The 20038-nt window shown below is 43.0% G+C and overlaps 2 protein-coding genes across 2 annotated transcripts; both read left to right on the top strand. All coding sequences in view use genetic code 11, as the record gives it.

Moving 5' to 3' along the window:
- Positions 1-1618: 1618 nt before the first annotated feature.
- On the top strand, positions 1619-2641 carry EGR_08551 (hypothetical protein; the record flags this gene model as incomplete). The annotated part of the gene is made up of 1 exon (XM_024497800.1): positions 1619-2641. The coding sequence occupies one exon, from the start codon at positions 1619-1621 to the stop codon at positions 2639-2641; it is 1023 nt and encodes a 340-aa protein (XP_024347781.1).
- A 3981-nt stretch (positions 2642-6622) lies between these two features.
- EGR_08550 (hypothetical protein) lies at positions 6623-17256 on the top strand (the record flags this gene model as incomplete). Its single annotated transcript, XM_024497799.1, has 6 exons — positions 6623-6696; positions 7166-7418; positions 11316-11859; positions 13455-13555; positions 15179-15491; positions 17060-17256. 6 exons carry the CDS (start codon positions 6623-6625, stop codon positions 17254-17256), a joined length of 1482 nt encoding a protein of 493 aa, XP_024347780.1.
- Between the last annotated feature and the right edge of the window lie 2782 nt (positions 17257-20038).

The following is a 20038-nucleotide window of genomic DNA, read 5'->3' as shown; positions in this document are numbered from 1 at the left end:
CAGAGGTGTGTGGATATGCCGATTGAGAATACATAAGTTGTCAGCTCAAGAACAATAGGTTACAGGCACTAGGTGAACCTCTCATATGAGCCTAGATTAACTTCAACACTTTTAATTTTTACTGAGGCCGCTTGCGCCTTCCACTACACTGCATTTGTACGTTTTTTCCCCTTTTTAAGGGGAATCACGTGTAAGTGGATGTACATTCGGTTACTATGACCGCTTAATTGTGTCAACCGAGCGAATGGCACAGCCTTCACCAAACAATGTTCATGCTCTACTCTCTGCGTCCATCCATGCACGTGGGACTTCTGCTCTGAAGTCGTTGTCCATTGATGGCTGTCAGATTTCAAATCTTCATATTACCGAGATTACGTGCATAAATCCTACTTTCCATCGGGTTTTCTTACTGCTTAAAATAACTAAAGAAGCCTTTTTCGAGGCTCATATTAATCTGGGCTCTTCATTCTTGAAAGTAAGTGTAAATCAGTGTTGTTGACGTTCACAACTCACTTGAAGGTTCCCTTCACTTGAAATTCCACTTGACGGTTTTCCTGGAGTTGCATACCTTCACATGACATTACTTATGCTATCAAACGAATAAGATGCTGTTTAGTTGTTCTCATGGGTCCTTAAAGTTGGCATTTTCTTCTGTATATTGCAGCTTGGTTTTGGTCGTGCGCCTCCTCGAACGACATGCTTGTAGCATCTTTGGGGGGAACCTTCGCTAAATGCATGCAGATAACCGCATCGTTGTGGTTTTATAAGCCTAATTTTCCTTTTTGTTCTAACTATACCACCTTTTTAACTACTGGATTTCTTTTTCAGGACCTTCTTTTTTAAAAAAACTATTTTGTTAAAGTAGGCTTATAGTAACGATCTCAGACAAAAAAATCAACCACTATGGTCTTTGTACTTTGTCTTTTTAGTTTTTGCATTAGTTTGCATAGCTTTGATCTTCTTTTGCAATTCAAATCACGTATGTGTGATTAGTAGATAGCGGTTAACAAACACGATCGTCACACATATGTGACGCAGTAGTAAAACTTAAGTGTGAACAAAATGTCATTTCGCAATGATCTTTTGCTTAATTTTCTAATTATTGTCACAGTAACAGTACCATGAATAAGACCGAGTTTTGAATTTCTTTACTACTTATTGGAGGAATTATTTTAATCTCCTCCGTGTTTTGATTGCTACTAAGTGGACATAAGTACTATAAATATCAATCATAATTGAGCGGTGACAGTGGGTTAAAGTACATTTCAAAATGAAAATGTAACTTCATTTTTGACTATTAAAGGCAAATCAAGCTTCCTTCATCACGAAGGGGAATATCTATGTACTACTTAATGCGCATAATGAGAAAAATTTGGTCATTTTAAGTCATTCCTTGATTTTATTAAAACAAAAAAAATGTTCTTAAAAAAGTGCGCAACTTAATGGGACTACAATTTTGTTGTCAAGGGGGATCTGGAATTTGCATCGGTCCCCACATGGGCTCATTAAATTGTCAAACTTTTAAGCTCCCACGCCCACTTCTGGGGTGGACCAATGGGCGTGCTGTTAGGTAGCCGCACCACTTCCGCAACTCCTCTGTTTACTTCAAAAAAGCACCATGTCGGTTAATGACCTCTCGGAGAGCTTCTGGCTCTGCGTGAACGTCACCGACGACAAAGACGCTTTAGACATTGTCATCTTTGTAACCGAATTTGTAGGCCTGGTTCCGGGTCTCTTGGTAGCCGTACTGCTCTGTAGACTGGATGGCAAAACCCGAACTAGTCTGCTGATGCTTCGAACCCTGGCCATATGCTCCGTCCTACAACTGATTATTAATTTAATTGGCGACATCTACCCCTATTCAATACGCACCGGCAGCTACGGATTCAACCTCTTCTTATGCGCACTGTGGACCAGTCGTTTCGCCTTCTGGATCTTCGCCATAATTGGGGCGCATGCACAGGTCTACTTGTGCACAAATCGTGCAATGCAGATCGTCTCCAATCTCCAACTCTCCTTTGCGTCTAGCCGGAACATTGACCTTGTCTACATAGCGGGCCTGGTCCTCTATAGCACGTTAATAACCGTACCTCAAGCATTCACGATAGTCTATGATGGAGATGAGTGCTACTGCAGTGAGCAACTGACGTATCTCTCCTACCTTCAACTTGCCTACGCACAAGTCTACATCTTCTTCATTCAAGTTCTGCTGGTAAACAGCATAGTCCTATTCACCACCTGTTTCTGCGTCGTTAAGTATGTTAAAAATACACCTCATGAAAAGTTCATGGACACCTTGAATGCCCTAAGTTTTTGCAACACCCCAGAGGAAGAACTGAAAGCCTACACTGAAGTAAAAGGCTGGTCTACCTCAACCATGTGCATAGTGCCCATGTTTGTGTCCTATTTCATCTCCTTCTCCTACGACACGACCTACCAGTTTGTCAGTGCCATTGGCTTGACTCACTACCCGATAAACGGCTTAACCCAGAAGGTTGGCGTTTGGATTCAACTCATTCATCCCGCCCTCATTCCCTACTATCTCTTCTACTACATTCCTGCTTTGAGATTTTGGGTACGAAGGCGATGGCACTGGGTAATGAGGTTCTGCAGACGACGAAAAAAACATCATCTGGTGTGAGCCTGGGGACTTGGATTGTCGGCCGATATTTTAAAACACCGCCATCCCATGAGTTGTTTTACCTTCGATACGACCCTTAAATAAAATCATTGGCTGTTGTACTAACCAAACTTTTGCGTACGAGGCGAGTAGAATGGGGATTGGCTTGACCTCTTGACCAGATGACCAAACATGGCCACAGGGCACATTCGCTCTCAAAGCTTCTGCCTCAAATAAGTTTTCATAAGTTGAGAAGAGATTAATTGTGGATGTTAGTGGTTGTACAACCAACTTGGTGTAAGAGATATGAATGGCTAAGTGTAGTAACTACTTCTTAAGAGGATGAATTACTCCCCCACCCTCAACGAGGAGCTCGCAGCGACGAACCCAAAGGAGGTAAGTCGGCCAGGAATGCTGTTACTGGAAACTAGAGGAGGGTGCAAAGTGACACCCCAAACTTGGCAGAACTAAGCTGCATAAGGGAGTGCTTGTAAACAGGTGAAAGAAAAACACGTCCAAGGCAGTCAATTTAGTCACGTGGATGTTCAAATCAAAGGGGGTTTTGGGTTCACTAAACTGGGAGAGTGAGGGATGCTGTTGTAGGCGTTCTATGGGCTATAAGTTGTGTCGATACACATGTCATGTTTGGGGCCGTTGAGTGGAGAGAACAATTTTGCCAGCACGACGGCATGAAACTCAAGTCCGTAGACTTCAAATGCTGAACAATGAGGTGATGGAACACTCATCCATTCGAGAGGTAAATGGGTTTGCCGCAACGAGATATGCGGGTGTAGTCCACAAGGTATTACTACTGCTGCAATGGCGATTCTCAAGATGGAACATTCCACGCTTAGAACATCCAAGTGTCTCTGTTCTCGACGCAAGACTATTTCAACGGGCATATACAATTTTAAAATTCCCGTAGACGGTTCTAGGCTGGTTCTGCCCTACTTCTGAATTGTTCCATGTTGAAGTTTACCAGAAAATAGTTAAACAATAGCATAAGTACTCCTAACGCAAACATTTTCAAGATCAGCTCTTCCTTGGGAAGAATTGGACGTCCACAGTGAAAATCGATCGAGAAAGAATAAACACACTCAAAGTAAATTATTTTATTCCAGAGGCCAATACTCTTTAACATGACGGAGAAGAGGTCATGGAATCCCTTTTTTCTCTCCTCCGTCGGGAAGAAAAGCTGGCCAGCACAATTCTGATGCCTTATTGTTCTTATGTGGTGCCAAGACTTACACCACCTAGGCGACTGCTTAGAGAGGTGATGTCCAACTCTCAAACTAAGTAATCAAATCATAAACCAAGAATATTTTAAATTTACTAAATTCGTCAGCGACAGGAACTAGTGAAACCAACTATCAGAAGGTGATTAGACGTAAGAAGCACGTCTTTGCATCCTTAGGGCATATGTAAACGAATTGAGGGCCACTTACGCGCTCCGCCGGGTGGGCTGGCCCTTGAACCATGTTAGTAGCCCCAAGCTCCGCTGTATGTCATGAGTTCAAACCAGTATTATGACTCCATTCGTCTTAAGGGGAGTCTCGGGAGCCATATTAGTGTCGGCGGAAGGCGAATCCTATCTTAGAGGACATCTTTTCTGATTTCAGCTGCTGGGAGGTAAATCCCAACATGAGGGCAGAAGAGCGAATGCTGCAAATGGGAGAATCAGTGACGTCCCCTGACAGAAGGGCTGAAAGTGACGTCCACCCTCGGCAACTGCCCCTGTTTGTGGTCTGCAGGACTGCTGTTAACAAATGAAACGGCTAGCCGTAAATTACCTCAAAACCTCCATTCGGAGCTGTCTGCGACACCTGTATAAAGGTGTCAATCAAGTACACTCGCACTACCTCCTCCACCTCTCTACTGTCCAGATGGAACGCGGAGAGGCATATGGCTGGGCAGCTCTAAAGTGAAAACAGAGTAGTAAGGAAGAATAGACGTGGAACTCTACCGCCACAGAAGTTTGCTGAACCACGTCCTTCGTTATTTGACTCTACATTTAGACCAGCGTGCCCCCAACCAACGTCGGACATATTTGATGGCCAGCACTCTCTCCCGTCACCAAATCCCGTTTGCAAGCAGGACGTGGCTCCGGATCCAGTTGAATAGTCAAGGAGGATCAGTGGTTTTGCGGTCGAGTATCCCCTCAGTTGCATGGAAATGCAATGCCTGACGCGGTTGGCTCGTGGATATTTCTGCCAGAAGCACCGACTACGTTGTGATGGCTGACGCTGCAGGTCGGCCGAATAGAGCACCGGAGACGACGCTTAAACGCGGAGTGGACTATTTGGTACGTTGGTTGTTTGTTTACCTCTGGGTATTTCGGCAAAGAGGTCACATGGGCTGCTCCACCATCGTAGCCTCGTAGGGTGGGCTGGCCTCCGGACCATCCCAGTAGCTCCGAACCCAGCTGTCCGAGTAGTATATCTTCTTTTGCCTTCAGAAAGACTCGAGGCCCTACAGTGCTCTTCAGAAGCGAATTTTCTTAAAAACAATGGAAAACCTGCTTTACCAATGGAGAATAAAGTGGATGAAAATTTAAGGTAGCCTTTATGATCCCAGACCAGTGAACCTTCTATTTTCAGTCGAAGCCACTCATTATGCCGATCTCTTCAACTTTTTCAATTAGGCTTAAGTCCCATTTTTTCTCCCGATGACTCATACTATAATAAAATCACCTCAAACACAAAAATTTTCATTCATTTTTTGCAACCTTCCTTCTTTTACGCAATTTTTAATATTTCATTTTCTTGCGACTTAATTGCACAATTGCGAGCGAATGTTTTTTGTAGAAAATTATTTATCTTATAAGAAAAGACCTTAAAGGGCGCTGGCGTCGGAACCCTCTACAATTCCAAAGGTTTGGGCGTGTGCGGTGCAATTTTGTCCATACTTGTGCAAGTAATTACAGATTGCATGGCTTGAATCTGTTGAGAGAGAGAGAGAGAGAGGGAGAATTACGAAAGACTTCCAGTAACGTGTAATTGTTGGGGGCTGGACCTAACTCTCAATGCGCCTACGGCTAAGACAGCCTTATACAGTTCATAAGTCGGCTGGAAACACCATGCCATTGAGAGCTTTTTGCATAGGTTACGGAAAAAAGAAAAATAATGAGCCAATAAAGGGGGCATGGAAAAGTCGACGCAGTTATTTGTCCTGCGTTTTGAGTCGGGGTACGTAAAGGCCAGTTGGAAGGCTACTAGCATGGATGGAAGGCCATGCAGGGGGAAAAAAATGCGAATTCCCCTTTAAATCTTGGGTTTGCTGTGTTTAACCAGAGCAAAGAAAGTCTAAGAACATTTCGTAATCAAATCTACCAATATTTTTTATGTATTGTTAAATTTGTTTAGGTATTACACGGGCGGCTATAGCATACTTAGCCACGCGGATCCACCAGTCCCCTCGTCCCAATCGCCATCCTTCAATCATGGCATCTTCACTCATGTCCACTGCTGCTCAACCCTTTAGTACTCTAGTTTTGAGGACTTTTCCACGCTGGTAGGAACAATTAGGTCTGGAGAGATGCCAAGCAGCGGTGCACAATGCTACCTTAAAGCGCTCCCACCGCAGCGTCAAAATGACCAAATTGGACAACCATCTGTTAACTTTTGAATTACATATCAGTGATATTCAAGTATAAAGCTCAAACATTTTCTTAAGTTTTTATAATTGTCTTGGAAATGAACCATAACAGCTTTATGGGTCGGAGTGACAAAGCAGGAAAAATGAGACCACCACGCAAAGTTATTAATTAATAAAAAGTTCACTTAAGCAGGAGATTTAAGGATAACAAAAGTAAGTGAAATAATGAGAAGGCGACGTTGATCTGGACCACACTAGGAGACCATTGCAGCGCCATTCAATTTATGGCAATAATCGCCACAAAAGCACTAAGACACCTCCGAAACCCCACTCCCCCGACCATATTCTTTAAAATCGAGCAAACAAAGCCCAGCTCTCCCCATTATTGCTGCACTTCTATTTTTTCAGATGACTGCAGCCTGTTTTAAACAAAACAGTTTAGTGTTAGTAGGAAAATGTAACAATCAATGCTTGGAGCATAAGTGAGTCTATCCTTCACACACCAAATTGCGGTAGTGGGGGCCCTTCCAGGGGCGTGTTCGGCAGAGGTGTCAAGTCCTGCGGCAGCTAAAAAGAGGTTTTTAGTCCCGCTTTTTGTCAAAGTTTTTAGCCAATGTGCGAGCTATGGCTTCGCAAGGTAATGCGCCTCAATCCCAGCCACCAGATTTTCAAAAATCAAACGGCTCATCGTGAAGGTAAAAAGGGAAAGTTAAAATGAAGTAGGTTTAGCAAATTAAAGCAATCTGATATTTACATATTTTAATAGACTGAGTTGCGATGCCTTACATTACAGTAATTTGCACTAAGCAGCGTAACTTTATGCATTCCCTTAAAATATTAGAACGTTCTTTGCTGTTTTAATCAAGTTTATTCTTGTTATTTACTATGAGACATTAGAGCATAAATTTTGATTTGGGACCAAATTCAAAAAGTCCCCCATCATATTTGCAGAAGTATAGGTCATGCCAGCACTGTAGTAAGTTCATTATTTCCATTTAAAAATGTTGAGAACAATGATATTGAGGCTATAAACGTTGGTTGCTTAACTATCGGTCTTGGTAAATGTCCACTTGGCCACTGTGTAGCGTCCCGAGACTTCCGTGAAGACAAAGGAAGACACAGTACTCGGGCAGAATATGTGTGTTCGGCCCAGGGAAGGTGTCTGGGCTACTGGCATGGTCCGAAGGCCAGCCCACCCAGCGAGGTACAAGAGGGCTAATTCAAAAGTCCAAAAGTGGCGCCTCATTAATACCGAGAGATAAACCACCATCGTATTACAATTATATACTTCCGGATGGGCAGGCCTCCGGGCCATGCCAGTAGCCCTAATGCCTTCTGTATGTTGAATATATGGGCAAATATATGAATTCTGCCCGAGAATTACGTATTTTATCGTCTTCATGGAAGACTTGGGGTGCTACGTTAGCAACCCATGACCTTTGTTTTCACTCGACGAATCAGTAACGCGGTAATTGGGACGCCGCCAGCCCACTTTCGCTAGGCGGTTAAGCCTATGGGAAGCGCTAAAAGACTGTCAAAACGTCTTTAGGTTAGCGATTTGGAAAGTCAATGGTAGCCGTACTGCAGCAGGTTTTTAAATGAAGTCACTACTGTTATTCTTTATTCTTAAGAATTCCACAGCATTATGCATCGTCGAAACAAATAATTCCACCACTATGGTTCTTGAAACTTTTCATCATGACTGTGAAAAGAAATTCTAAAAAAAACAGCAAAAATCGAAACAATACTAAGTAAAACGCAAGCAAATGCGCAATTCAGTTCAAACTTCCTAACGGTTTAGTGATTTTTCACAATCCTTTACGTTTGTACCGGACATTCTAAACTGTTGATTGAAAATTTTTAGATATTTTCCGAAAATTCTGCTGATAGTCAGCGTTCAAAAATGCTATAGGATTGTGAATGGTGAAAAATTTTTGTAGTTTGCAGAGTGGTTTTGCAGATGTGTTCTACCTAACTTGATGCTCATAGATGTTTAACTAATTTGCAATATTCTATAGCAGTATGTGGTAGTAAGAAAACACCACCATTCACTGCTTTATCACCAACTTCGTCAAAAGACAGCAAACATAGGGAAATTTGTAATCTGTAGCTAATGCGGCGCATTGCATGCTAAACAGGTGGTGTTCGCCTGTAGAGACCAATGTCAAGATCTCCTAAAACATACGCAAATATCTCCATTAGGCATACTTTTATTTCCCAAATCCTTCTTTTTTTTGATCTCACTGTTCAAAAGCTTAGATGTGCGCCATTTAAAAAGACGTGTGAACAACTAGAAAAACACCTGACACCTTTGTTTAAGCCAACAAGAAGCAAAAATAAGGTCACTCGTCTGGCTACCCGCCTTTACAAAAAATGGGTGGTGACCTGGGTAGGTACGAGCTTCGCAGGGACCGGAATTCAGACCGGTGGGGATTCAAGATCACGACATGTGGCAATTTAACCTATATAACAGGCGTTTACGAAAACACACCAGCTGCAAGGGCTGGCGTAGGGCTTAATACCATAATGGTAAAAATTAATGGCATCCCATGCGGTAAGATTTCTACGTGCTCCTCTTTGTTTTTAACCAATAAATTGCTTTTGAATTACCTTTCTATATCTTTACTATTTCTTTGCATCTTAGAATACGTTTTTCGGTCATATTTTTTTCATTGCATAGTCGTTAACACCATTTCAATGAAAACCTGCACATTGTTTCTAGAAAACGTTTCACATGATCAAATTTGCCAAGCAATCCAAAAGGCAGATCGCTACATGACCTTGGTAACTCGCAGGCCGTGTAGCGACGACGTAGGCAAGGTCAATGAAAATACCAGACACAGTGCGTTTCCGTTCTTTATTATGACATTTCTTCCCAACCACACATCAAATATGTAGCTACTTTTTAGGGCGCACTAATAGTCGTTGCACGTTTTTTGGCCACCCTAAATTGTGGCTTGAAATTGTATCCATTCCTTTCTTATTTTATTTATTTGTAAAATTTTTATTCGCACACTGGCTGTGTATCACTCATGGAATCGAAGTTATTGACTATTTTAAGGTCCACGTCACTCCTTTTTACAGTTGATAATTAGAGACACCTGGCGGTCATATGTATGACAATGTTACAAACTTTTATTTAGTGGCTTTAAAGGCGTCTAACACCGCTGGTGACCATGAAGATATGGTATGTTATATATTTCGCCTTTATTAAAAGATTTCTAGTTCTCTCATTCCACACTGGCCTTTCGAAATTTTTAAATGCAAATGCCACCTTGCTTTAAGACATGTCTGGTTACCTTTTTTCGAGGTGCACTTTAACACAAGTATTTGGTAGTATAAGAAGTAGTGCAACCCTTAAATGCTCCTAGATAGCTGTCGAAAAGAAAAATTCCCATATGTCTACGATGTGGTGAATTTATTAATGGCGTTTCAACATTTTAGTACCATCAGTAAGGTTTTTTAACTTGTTTTTTTTCTTCAAAGCATATTCTTTAAAGAATCGCAAACATATCGCCGAGATTTTTGACGCTACCGACAAGCTGTAGTGCTCTCATCAAATTTATAGGTCCTATAAGACGCAAGGAGCTCAACGCCTCTCATATGCTTTTTAATAAAACACGAGCCTGAAAACTTTTGCGGTGCTGCATTATTAAATTGCCATCGTCTTGTCTTTATACTGCAAGCAACTGGTCACCTATCACTTGTCAAGGAACGAACAAAGTGTAGTTATGATTCATCATCGGCACATCTTTGTCAACGAGGGCCTGAGAGCTCACGCACTCAAGTATCACTGCTCCGGTTTTGAGTTTTATTTTTATGCACCTATCATTCCCACGATATTGCGGAATTCGTTGTAGAACATGAGAAGCCTTTTCTGCTTGTGGAATTGTGGACGAAGCATAGTTTTTTACACCAATACCCTTCATTGGTTGAGTTGTTTCCTTCTCAGCGAACTTGGAACACACAAATTCACACACACACACACAAACGCAGATATGATCAAGCGCCTCTCTGTAGCTCGCTTACATCTAGTTGCGCTTGGTAGGATGCGCTGTTAGATGTGGAGAGATTGCTCTAATTAGGAAACACCTATCACATTGCCGTTCTGAAGAAGGGTTTTAGAGCGAGAGCAACAGCTTAAGGTCTTTGAGGGATATCTCGATTGAAGATGGGGAACATTATTTGATTAATGAGTTCCACATATTCTCAATTCCATAACTCACAGCATCCGAAAAAAATCTATATGTTAACCTTATTATCTAGTAAATTATTTTGCGTTTGTTTGGAAATTTTTCTCTAATGCGGCTGCAAAGTTGAATACTAGATCCGAGGACGAATTTACATCCGCTCATCTAGGTGAACGTTCTAGGAGTTCATGAAATGTAAGCTTCAACTCGAAAATCGCCCTAGCTTATCATCAGTAAGGCAGATACTATAAGTTTCTATTAGTCTTAGGTCTGTTTTATTGTCAAGATGTAACTAAAAAGCATATTGGTGAGCATCCTTTATATGCAGTCCTCGCTTACAACGAATTTCCGCCACGTCGCACGGTATCGCACCATAGTACCGAAACACCAGGTTAGGTACAAATAAAGTAACTAAAATGCCCATAAATCAGTTCTTCATTGTCTTTTCTTATTGAAAAAATCCGTCTTAAATTCTTGGATTAAACAAAGCAGGAAGGTTATAGGAATTCAACGTTTCAAGTGCCAAATGTCCTAAATCTTTGATGTAAGCATCCTTTTGTTCTACTGCCGGCAGATGTTTAGATGCTTTCATCACAGGGGAAATTACTAACCCACAAATACGTCACTCCGCCAGACTCAAGATTGCACGGTGCTCTATGCCGTGGTCACGGAAGTGTAGGAGACATCAACAAGCCGTTTAAAGTTGTTAGAGCTCCAATTTAAAGTTGCCTGCTGCAGAAGGCATGGTGATACATGGTCAGGCCCCGATTTGTTTCCTCCTAGGTGACCATCCGACTATGGGGTCAACAACCTCCTGCTAGTTGAAACAGGTTTAAAAAAGCAGAAAACACTCATTACAAGTGGCTTCAACATGTGTAAGGACTACAAAGTGAACTCTTTCCTCTTTTTAGCCAAAAAGCACAAAAGAAATAGAAAATAAGCAACGCTTGAAATTCAAAAAGCATTCGGAGAACGATCACCCATCCCAACCAAAGGAAAGGGAAGAAGTTAAGGAAAAAACTTCAAGCAAACATCATTCTGAATCAGTGATGCCTCTTCACGAAACTAATATGGATGAAAGTAGGAATAATGAGAAAAAGAAAAGGACGCCCCAAGACCAAAGGAGGCGTCGAAGCTCTTCAGACGTCAAGGGGTCCGCGAATCGTCCAACTAGTGGAGTGGTGGAGAATGAAACGACCAGAAATGTACATAGAAGTGAAGACGTCCATCGGGCTGAGTCCTCGTTACCTAAAAAGAAGTCGAAACACTTACAAAAGTCCAAGTCGGAAGGTGACGTGGTTGTGGTGAAAACTTACCGAAGCAGTACAGTGACTCAAAAGAAGGGGGAGGAGGGGGAGGCGAAAGTCGAAAATCCAGAACCTTCATTTCCTTCAGTGTATGAACTCCAAACAAGTCTGCCCGCAGGAAAGCGGAGAACTCTGCTGCTCAGCAATGGTAAGTCTTTGGAGGATCGAATCGCAAGCTTGAACGACTTGTAAAGAATCAACCGAACATGGACTGAAGATTATGTCTGTATTCTTTTAGTTTTAAAATACCCCCAACAATTGCTTCAAATCGGCTTCCTGTTCCAAGTGACTAATTTTCATCCCATTAACGAGAATGTTTGCCTCTTAGTTAACTAAGACAGTTCAAAAGAGAAGGATGTCAATTAATGAAAGAGTAACAGCAGAATGAGGTAAATAACTATCTCTAGGGCAATCAGACAGGTCTAGTAAGTGGTGATCAAACGATTACTAAGGTAATTGCAATTATTTGTAGCATTTATTAGGATAGAACAAAGAAATACATCGCCCGCTTATGAAATGAGAGAAGAAAGCCGAGACTTTGGAAAAAATACCAACAGATAAATTGTTGGATGAGTTTTGCGGTTTCACATAGGCGAAAGGTTGGGAAGGCCAAGACGTATTAACAGGCAATTTCACGGGAAATGTCTAACATATTTGATTCTCTTTCAACTAATTGTGCTGATTAGTCAGAGCAAAATCACACCCGATTGTTTTTTCATCCATTCCCCATTGCCTTCATTTGTGCGCCGGTGCCAAAAAAACTACGCAAAATCTAAGCTTGCAGGTTCCCAGTAAAGCGTCTCGGCTTTGGTCTGCTTTAAGGTCTTGCACTGCCCTCAATCGCTGCATAGCTTAAGAGTTCGTTATTGTGCGCATTTTTTGTGATTAAACACCGTTGACACATTTACAGACAGGTAGGCATTACAGATTGCGTGGTCGTGACCTTGGCCGCTTTGATGACCGCGCCGGAGTTGGAGGACAGCGAACATTAAAATGGCAGGTCCTGTTCCACTTAATTCTGAATTAAATCCGTAACGTTGGAAGTGTGTGGTGGAACTCGACATCCTTATCTTTCAAATAGAGCACAGCCAATTAGTTGCAGCGGACTTATTTAGCTGAAGGACTTGTCACGCCCGTTAACATCCACTGATTCACTTACTTATACTAATAAGATTTTAGCACCAAAGTCATTTTGCCTTTAGAGTTTTAACAACACCCTCCACAAGTGCAGATGAAACTTTAGTTAACTCGCCAAAATACGTGCCATCTAAACGGCACTGTTTGCATTATTCCTCTGAATGCCTTTTTTTTCATGAGATGTATAACTAAACACTCGATGGAAAACAGTCAGACAGCGCTGATGTAATAGTGTAAGCACTGCCTTTGAGGGCACCAGATTTCTTATGTAATGTGCTGGATATTTAACTCTCGGCTTTGGTGACGGGCCACATAGGGCTTTGCTACTGTACCTTTTCCGAAGACCTGACCTTTGGAGCATGTCATTAGCCCCAAGCTCCAAAAGACGTCAATCAAATAAACATGCAACACCTCCCCACTTCTCCACTGGCTGAGGAGAGCCCAGATAGGTGCTGGCTGGGGTGTACTTAAGTGAGAAGAAACTAGAAAGGAGGATTAAACGCGAAATCCTATATCACACATTTGTTACAGGACTCGGCTTTTAGGCCAGTGTTCTCACGCATGTCATGCGTGATGGCCAGCACGTAGCCCATTTTTCCAATACAGTACCTATGCAGGACAAAGCTCCAGATAACAAGGAGTCGCCAAACGGAACTTGTGACTTTGGGATCAAGAATCTGTTCAGCAGCATGAAGAATCAATTAATGGTGCATTGTATTGTTGGATTTTTGACTACACAATCTTAAAACACATAAACAGCAGAAGTTGAAAATTCACCTTCCAGCATTGCGAAGGCAGAGGTAGTGGAGGTCAACCCTGAACCTATTACGTATTGGCAAAAGTAAGTTTTCACCGATTTCACTTTTTATAGGGTAATGTTGTTAGTTAAAGTTGCTACCGGGGACAAAAGAAGAGGACGTTTCGAAAATCAAATGAACGAAATCGTACATAAGTCAGTTAAGTATTTAATTAACTCTTGTTTCTACGCAAAAGATTAGGCGTATTAACAAAAATAGCCTATTTGCTGTTTCAACTAATTTATAGGGCTATGTTTAGAAAACGAAAAGTTATTTGCAAATGTCACTAAAGCAACTTGATATATTGTAAATTAGTCTTGATGTGTTCTAACAAAACAGTTTACCTAAATTATATAATTATTGGCTTTTAATATTATATTTCTCGACATTAAGGCAGATATTCATGGTCACGCCGACTTTTGTTTATTCCTATAAATCAATGCTCGATTAAACAACCGAAGGCGAGTTCACTTTTTGAGATGCCGTTGTTTCTGGTTGCGGCGGTTGTGCTCGGGTTCCTCGACATCGGGCAAGCAGATAGGATTTCTCTGGTCGCTTTACCTTCCCGATTTCCTCAGAACGGGTCGCGTCTGCACCTCATCTGCCAGCATCACTACGAAAGCAGATTTAACATTGTCTGGAAAAGAAATGGCTCGGATGTTGGAGAAAAGTGCCTGAGTTATAGACAAATAAAGACCCCAATACAATGTTTCGAGAATGAAACAAGTGTTGAATGGATATTGAATCCCGTGACGTATGCGACTCGTGGTATATGGTCATGCTCCCATGGGAGTCAAACGGCGTCTGTGGATATTGTCGTAAATGGTAATATATTTATTAATGAATGTTCGTCCATTTATTGAATGCACACTTGAGGCCTAGGACGCTTATACAGTCCCAGTATTGGCTTTTTGTTTGTTTGTTTTGCAGTCCCTCAAATTTTGAGCCCTCCTTTCATTGAACTTCCCGTTGTAAGCGCTATGCAGTCAGCCTCAAGCTCAACTTCCGAATCAAAATCCGGCGGCGAATTTGAGCTGGGTACAGGATCACGCTCTGATCCATTAGACCTAATTCGTGGCCGATCTCGTGGCATAAAAGGCTTTGTTTTTGAATGTTCCTCCCGATGTGCTTCTGAAACTCGGCATCTAATGTGGAGTTTCGTTAACAGCGTAAGCACTTCTCCATCCCTTTTGATGGATAGCATTTTTAACCAAAATTCGGCCTAGGCGAGTTTTGTTGTACAAAAGATAGATTTGGGCTTTTTAATTTACTTTTCGTTCACGACAGCTCGTATTAAGCACGCTAGCATTATTCTTAGTAGATTTTCTATAGTTTAACAATGTATGGCTTTGGGTTAGCCAATAGATTTTTGTTCGCCATTTGAATCTCTGGACATGTCTGATAATTAGTTTGATGACCTTATATTTTCCACCGCTTTGCAGTATATGATACTTGGTTTCGTACTTCTCCCAGTACCTTTTCATTATTTGTGGGGAAGTTTAATAATTATCGCTGCTTTATATTACTTTGTAGACACTGCCTAGGAAGCATCCCTCATCTAAAGTGACTCACGTAGAGACTCGCCATTGCCCTGAGGGGTTAAGCTCAGCCAAGAGTCGAGCGTTAATAACCTGTACTTATGATTCAAATGGACAGTCACAACCTCTGAATTGGGAACCCGAGTTCTCGGTACCTGTTGATCTGAGACTATCGCTGATTGGTCTGAATATTGTTTACTGTTCAACGGACCAACCGGATCGTGTACCCAGTACTGGCAGATATTGGTGCTCGGATAACTTCTATAATGGCAACTCTACAGCTGCATGCACCTATGTGCTCTGTGATGGTAGGTTATTGTTTATCGCCCTCTTTGATCGTAGTTACGCTGTGCTGCGTAATCACTGGGGTTTCCGAATTGTTTACGATCATCTGTAGCCTTATTTATGGGCTCTGAGTCAGCAGGAAGGATTGGTCTGTAACTGCCTCCACTGCACGATGCCTTTTGCACTGCATTAACCCCTTTTGTAACCCTCTGATGGTATTGCTCCTGCGCTGATATCTGTGAAATCATTTAGACCTAAGGGGACTCTTCAAGCATGGACACGTCATTTGTTCCAGAAGTCAATTGATACCATGTGCAACAGCTAATTAAAGATTCAGATGTTGCCGTAGCGCCATCATTAAAAGTGTTTGACGGTTGCCTGGATTTCGTGGTTGCAAAGGCTGTTAAAAAGCCGGTTTGCCGTACAATTTGATGGACATTGTTTGTGGGTTGTAAAATCTAGTGTAGTGGTGTCACTTTAAGACGGTTCCAGCCCATTAAATAATTTAATGCGCACTTATTTGATCAAATTCCATCACTTCTGTATGACTTGCCTTAAAAATCCGCATTTCAGTCGGGAAGGCTCAAATTGAGGCTCCGGAGTGAGTATTGTGCCAATGACAGCGGTTTTACTGACCGATGTGCCTGGGCTGCATAAAGAAGCACACCCTACAAGCACGGAGGTTGTTTTGATGAAAGCGGGTGCGATGATAAAGTGAATCAGGCCATCCATTGTCCTCGTAAGCAAGCGTGTTTAAACCCGTCTCGACTGGAGTGTGCGTCATGCACAGCTGGAAAATACGCCAATTTTGCTCCCGCTGGGTGCCTCTCCACCTTCTCGTTCCTTTTCTTCCCCCTCCATGCTTGCATCCTCTACCACCTCACATGATCCGCGCGTCCTGTCATTTCTCCAACACTGGCCCGTAGCCACCCCTCCCCGCCGCTCCTCTCCCCTCATCGGTATGCGCATGCGTGCCGGCGGCATAGAAGCCGTAGTAACACGTACCTTTAACCTCATGAAGACGCGTTCTGGACGCCCCTTGAGTTCGTGTTCTGTTTCAGGCTTTCAACAGCCTGTCCATCCAAGAGAGCCGCTTAATCGTTCATAGGCCAACTTTCAACCTGAAACGAAAGTGTTTTACGTCTGATGTGGTGATTATTAGCGTCCGAATTCGACCATTTTAGAAGGTTGTCGAGTCCGTTCGGAGTCCTGTTCTTCTTCCGCCTGTCTTCGTCCAATTGGACTACGTATCCATCCAAGGAAACTTTGAAGAGGAGGTTTTTGGTTTATTGTTCCATTCGTTAACGGTCACACCTTCGACAGACATTCGGCTATGGGTCTCCTCAGGTTCAGCGCTTCTGAGTGCGTGTCTAGATGTCGCATTCATTCATCCACTCAACATCTACGCCCTCAACAGGAGTCTTCAGTGCACCTGAGCCAGGATTGTAGCTTGATTATGATTGCACGAAAGATCTGAAGTGCTACTGAGGCAAAGATAGTGATCAAAATCGTGGGATTTGTAGAACCCGTTGTTTCGTTGCCATAGTATCAATGCACAAGTCACATCCGTTCACTTGATTCTCTTTTACAGGGCCACAACCTCCCATATTGACGAGTGGAGAGCAGATAGCAATCCAGATAGCAGCCTTCCTCCTAATATGCATTACTGTCGCTGTCTGCGTTTTCACCTGGCGAAGTTTTCGCTCCGAGAAGGCTGGTTGCATGAATCCCTACAACGGAATCGTCCCCTCGCATCAACAAGAGGCTCAAATGGAGATCGTGCTCTAGTCAATACTCTTGTTTCATTTTATCGTGTAAATATGCCTTCTCCACTCCTTTCTCATGTTTCATCTCACCTCGATACGTCTTTTTTAACCTCACCCCCAACCGCATTAAGTCATGACGGGAGGTGGCAGAGCAGTTTACCTCCGGGAATCACGTCACGACTCGCGTGAATTGCCATGGGTCGAGGAGTAAAAATTGCCACTCTCTGATTGTGTCTGCTTTGGTGGTCAGAAAGCACAAACCACTCACTGGGATGCCGATCTACCTACCAGGGCTCTCGTACTAAGCAGTTTCTCTAGGCAACGCGCTTCTAAAATCTTATGGCTTTGGAGTGGTGGGGTGTGGTGTGAACTGCTACTGGCGCATGGTGATTCGCGTTTTAACCTGTTCTTCACCCTGTCAATTTTGTGCTTGAAGCATCACGAAATACGAAGGTGGTGTGTTCACACCCCAAAAAAGCCGCCAGATTTGCTCTGTGTGGGTTTGACCCCTTGAGGCTTCTTCTGAAGCTGTACTGTAACGTACTGATAGGAAAGGGAGGAAGTTTAGCATGCTCGTATAGAAGAACCGGGTGTGGGGGTGGGGTGCTATTTGTTTCGTAGTCAGTAGCGGTGGGACACTCTAGGATTGCCTTCTGGTAGTTGGGAGAGTTCCATCCGAAGGTGCTCTCCGAAGATAGTCGAGGTTTAGCAAGGGGTTGTTTGTTATGTGGGAAGAACAGCCCTGAAACGGGTCGGAGAAGAAAGTGCCTTGTTCTCGGATCCTGGTACAAGTCGCTATCACAGCAGGTTGGTGGGCGCTCCTTCAAGAGATGGTTCTACTAACCCTTGTGGAAAGTTCGGAATTCCGGTCTTCGTTGTCATTCCTCCCAGTCAAAGGAATCGGAGTTTTGTTCCCCCGCTGGCGTCCTACCATGAATCAATTTCAAAGACGGAGCGAAGCGTACCAGAATGTAATAACACTTTTTATCGGAGCGCAGAAAGGCTTGGAAGCTGTAGACCAGAATGGGATGTCCTGGAGTCAGTGTAGCTACCGGGAACACGGAGGCCGTGTAGTTCTCTGTTTTCTGTTGCTTTTATTTGGTCACGTAGGTCCAGGTGCCGACGGGTAAGGCACACTATCAAAACACGACCGTGATTAGGCGGCAAATCTATATTTGCGACTCCTAGATACTTTCTCACAGTCGTTTCGTTATCCTTGAAAGGTTTGATGTTACAGGATCTCTTATGATACATTTCGATTCCCCTCCTCCACCAGGGCTGAATTCCGAAGGGATGTGAATCAAGAAACATGAACTTCCCAATTGTGACTGGGACAGCAGCACAACCGTCCTCCTTTGTGTTCACGACCAAAAACCAAAGTGAAATCTAGTACTTATGCAACTTTGAAATTGTCACCAAGATAGACAACCCACTATGATTTTGGAGTCAGGGGAGTCCACCAGTTCCACCGGATGCAAAGACTATCTCCAAATTGATGCCACGGCTACTTGAACAGCTTCTCTATCTAATTTAGTACATGACTGTTCAGTAGGACGAATTGGAACCTCGGGAGTCGTAATACGACGCCCCGATAGGGAAGGAAGTTTATGCCATTCATAGAGAAGAGCTGGATGTAAAGACGAAATGCTACTTATCCCGTTGCTAGTAGCTACAGTACTTGCAAATGCAGCGTTCAATGGTGGTCGAGATAGACTGAGGAGAGGCTCTTTTAAAAGTGACTTCCAAAACAGGACGATGCTTTACAGTTTGTAGCCATAGGAAGAGTAGCCTCGAAACAGGTCGAAGAATACGGCAGCGTGGTACGAGATGATGTCACGGAAGGATCGTAGACAGGGCTGGGGATTTGAAAAGTTTCCGAAATTAAAGCGGCTATGATGGCCATACCTCCTGGTGCGTTAAGGTGTGGCACTCAGTTGTCGGAATTAAGGCTTTCGTCCCCTTGAAGCGGGCTCACTTAGCCTCATCGTCAATACATCGTCGCAACACACTTTCGAAGACGCAATTGCGTGTTGCACAGCTGGAAGCACACTTCTCACTAGTGCACAAAAGAGTTTGGAGGCCATAGACCCAAGCAGGACATTCTGAAATCAGTATGATAACTAAAAAATCAGAACTTGTGTAATTTTCTGTTTTTTGAAGCTTCCAGTTGATCTCGTCGCTCCAGCTGCCGACGGATAAGGCACGCTTCACCATCCATGACCGTCATCAAGTAGCAGTCCTTTACCTACGACCATCAGCTACTTCCTCATTTACTAACGTTTCGTTAGCCATAAGGTGTTCAATGGCGTAGGATTCCTCCTGACAGTCTTCGATCTCCCTCATCCATCAGGACTAAATTGCAAACGGACACGAACCGAAAAACACCAAAATTGCAAATCACGATGGGGATAGCAGCACAACCACCCTCCCCTATGTCCACAACCAAAAGACTATTTTTAGCATAGATATCTATAAAAGTGGAATCTAGTACTATTGCATCGTCGGAAATAAAATTAAAAGAAAAGGACGAACCCGCTAAGATGTTTGAGTCAAGGGAGTCCACTGATTACCCCAAATACGAGGACCGTTTTCAGGCTGATAACTAATATTCAAACAGCTCCCCCACCTGATTTGCTATTTGGCTGTCTAGTAGGACTGGACCTAGGCTTAGCAACTCGAGGCTTCCTCTGAAGCCGTAATAGGAAATTTACTACCCTCGTACGGAGAATGACCGAATGCGATCGGATGCTAGAGTTTGTTGGTAGTAATAATAGAACTAACAAAAACCACGTTCTGTGTTGGTC

This window comes from Echinococcus granulosus (assembly GCF_000524195.1).
Source record: "Echinococcus granulosus chromosome Unknown EG_S00110, whole genome shotgun sequence".
Lineage (NCBI taxonomy): Eukaryota > Metazoa > Platyhelminthes > Cestoda > Cyclophyllidea > Taeniidae > Echinococcus > Echinococcus granulosus.
The sequence above is the reverse complement of the archived record's forward strand: the minus strand, read 5'-3'. Positions and strand labels throughout refer to the sequence as shown.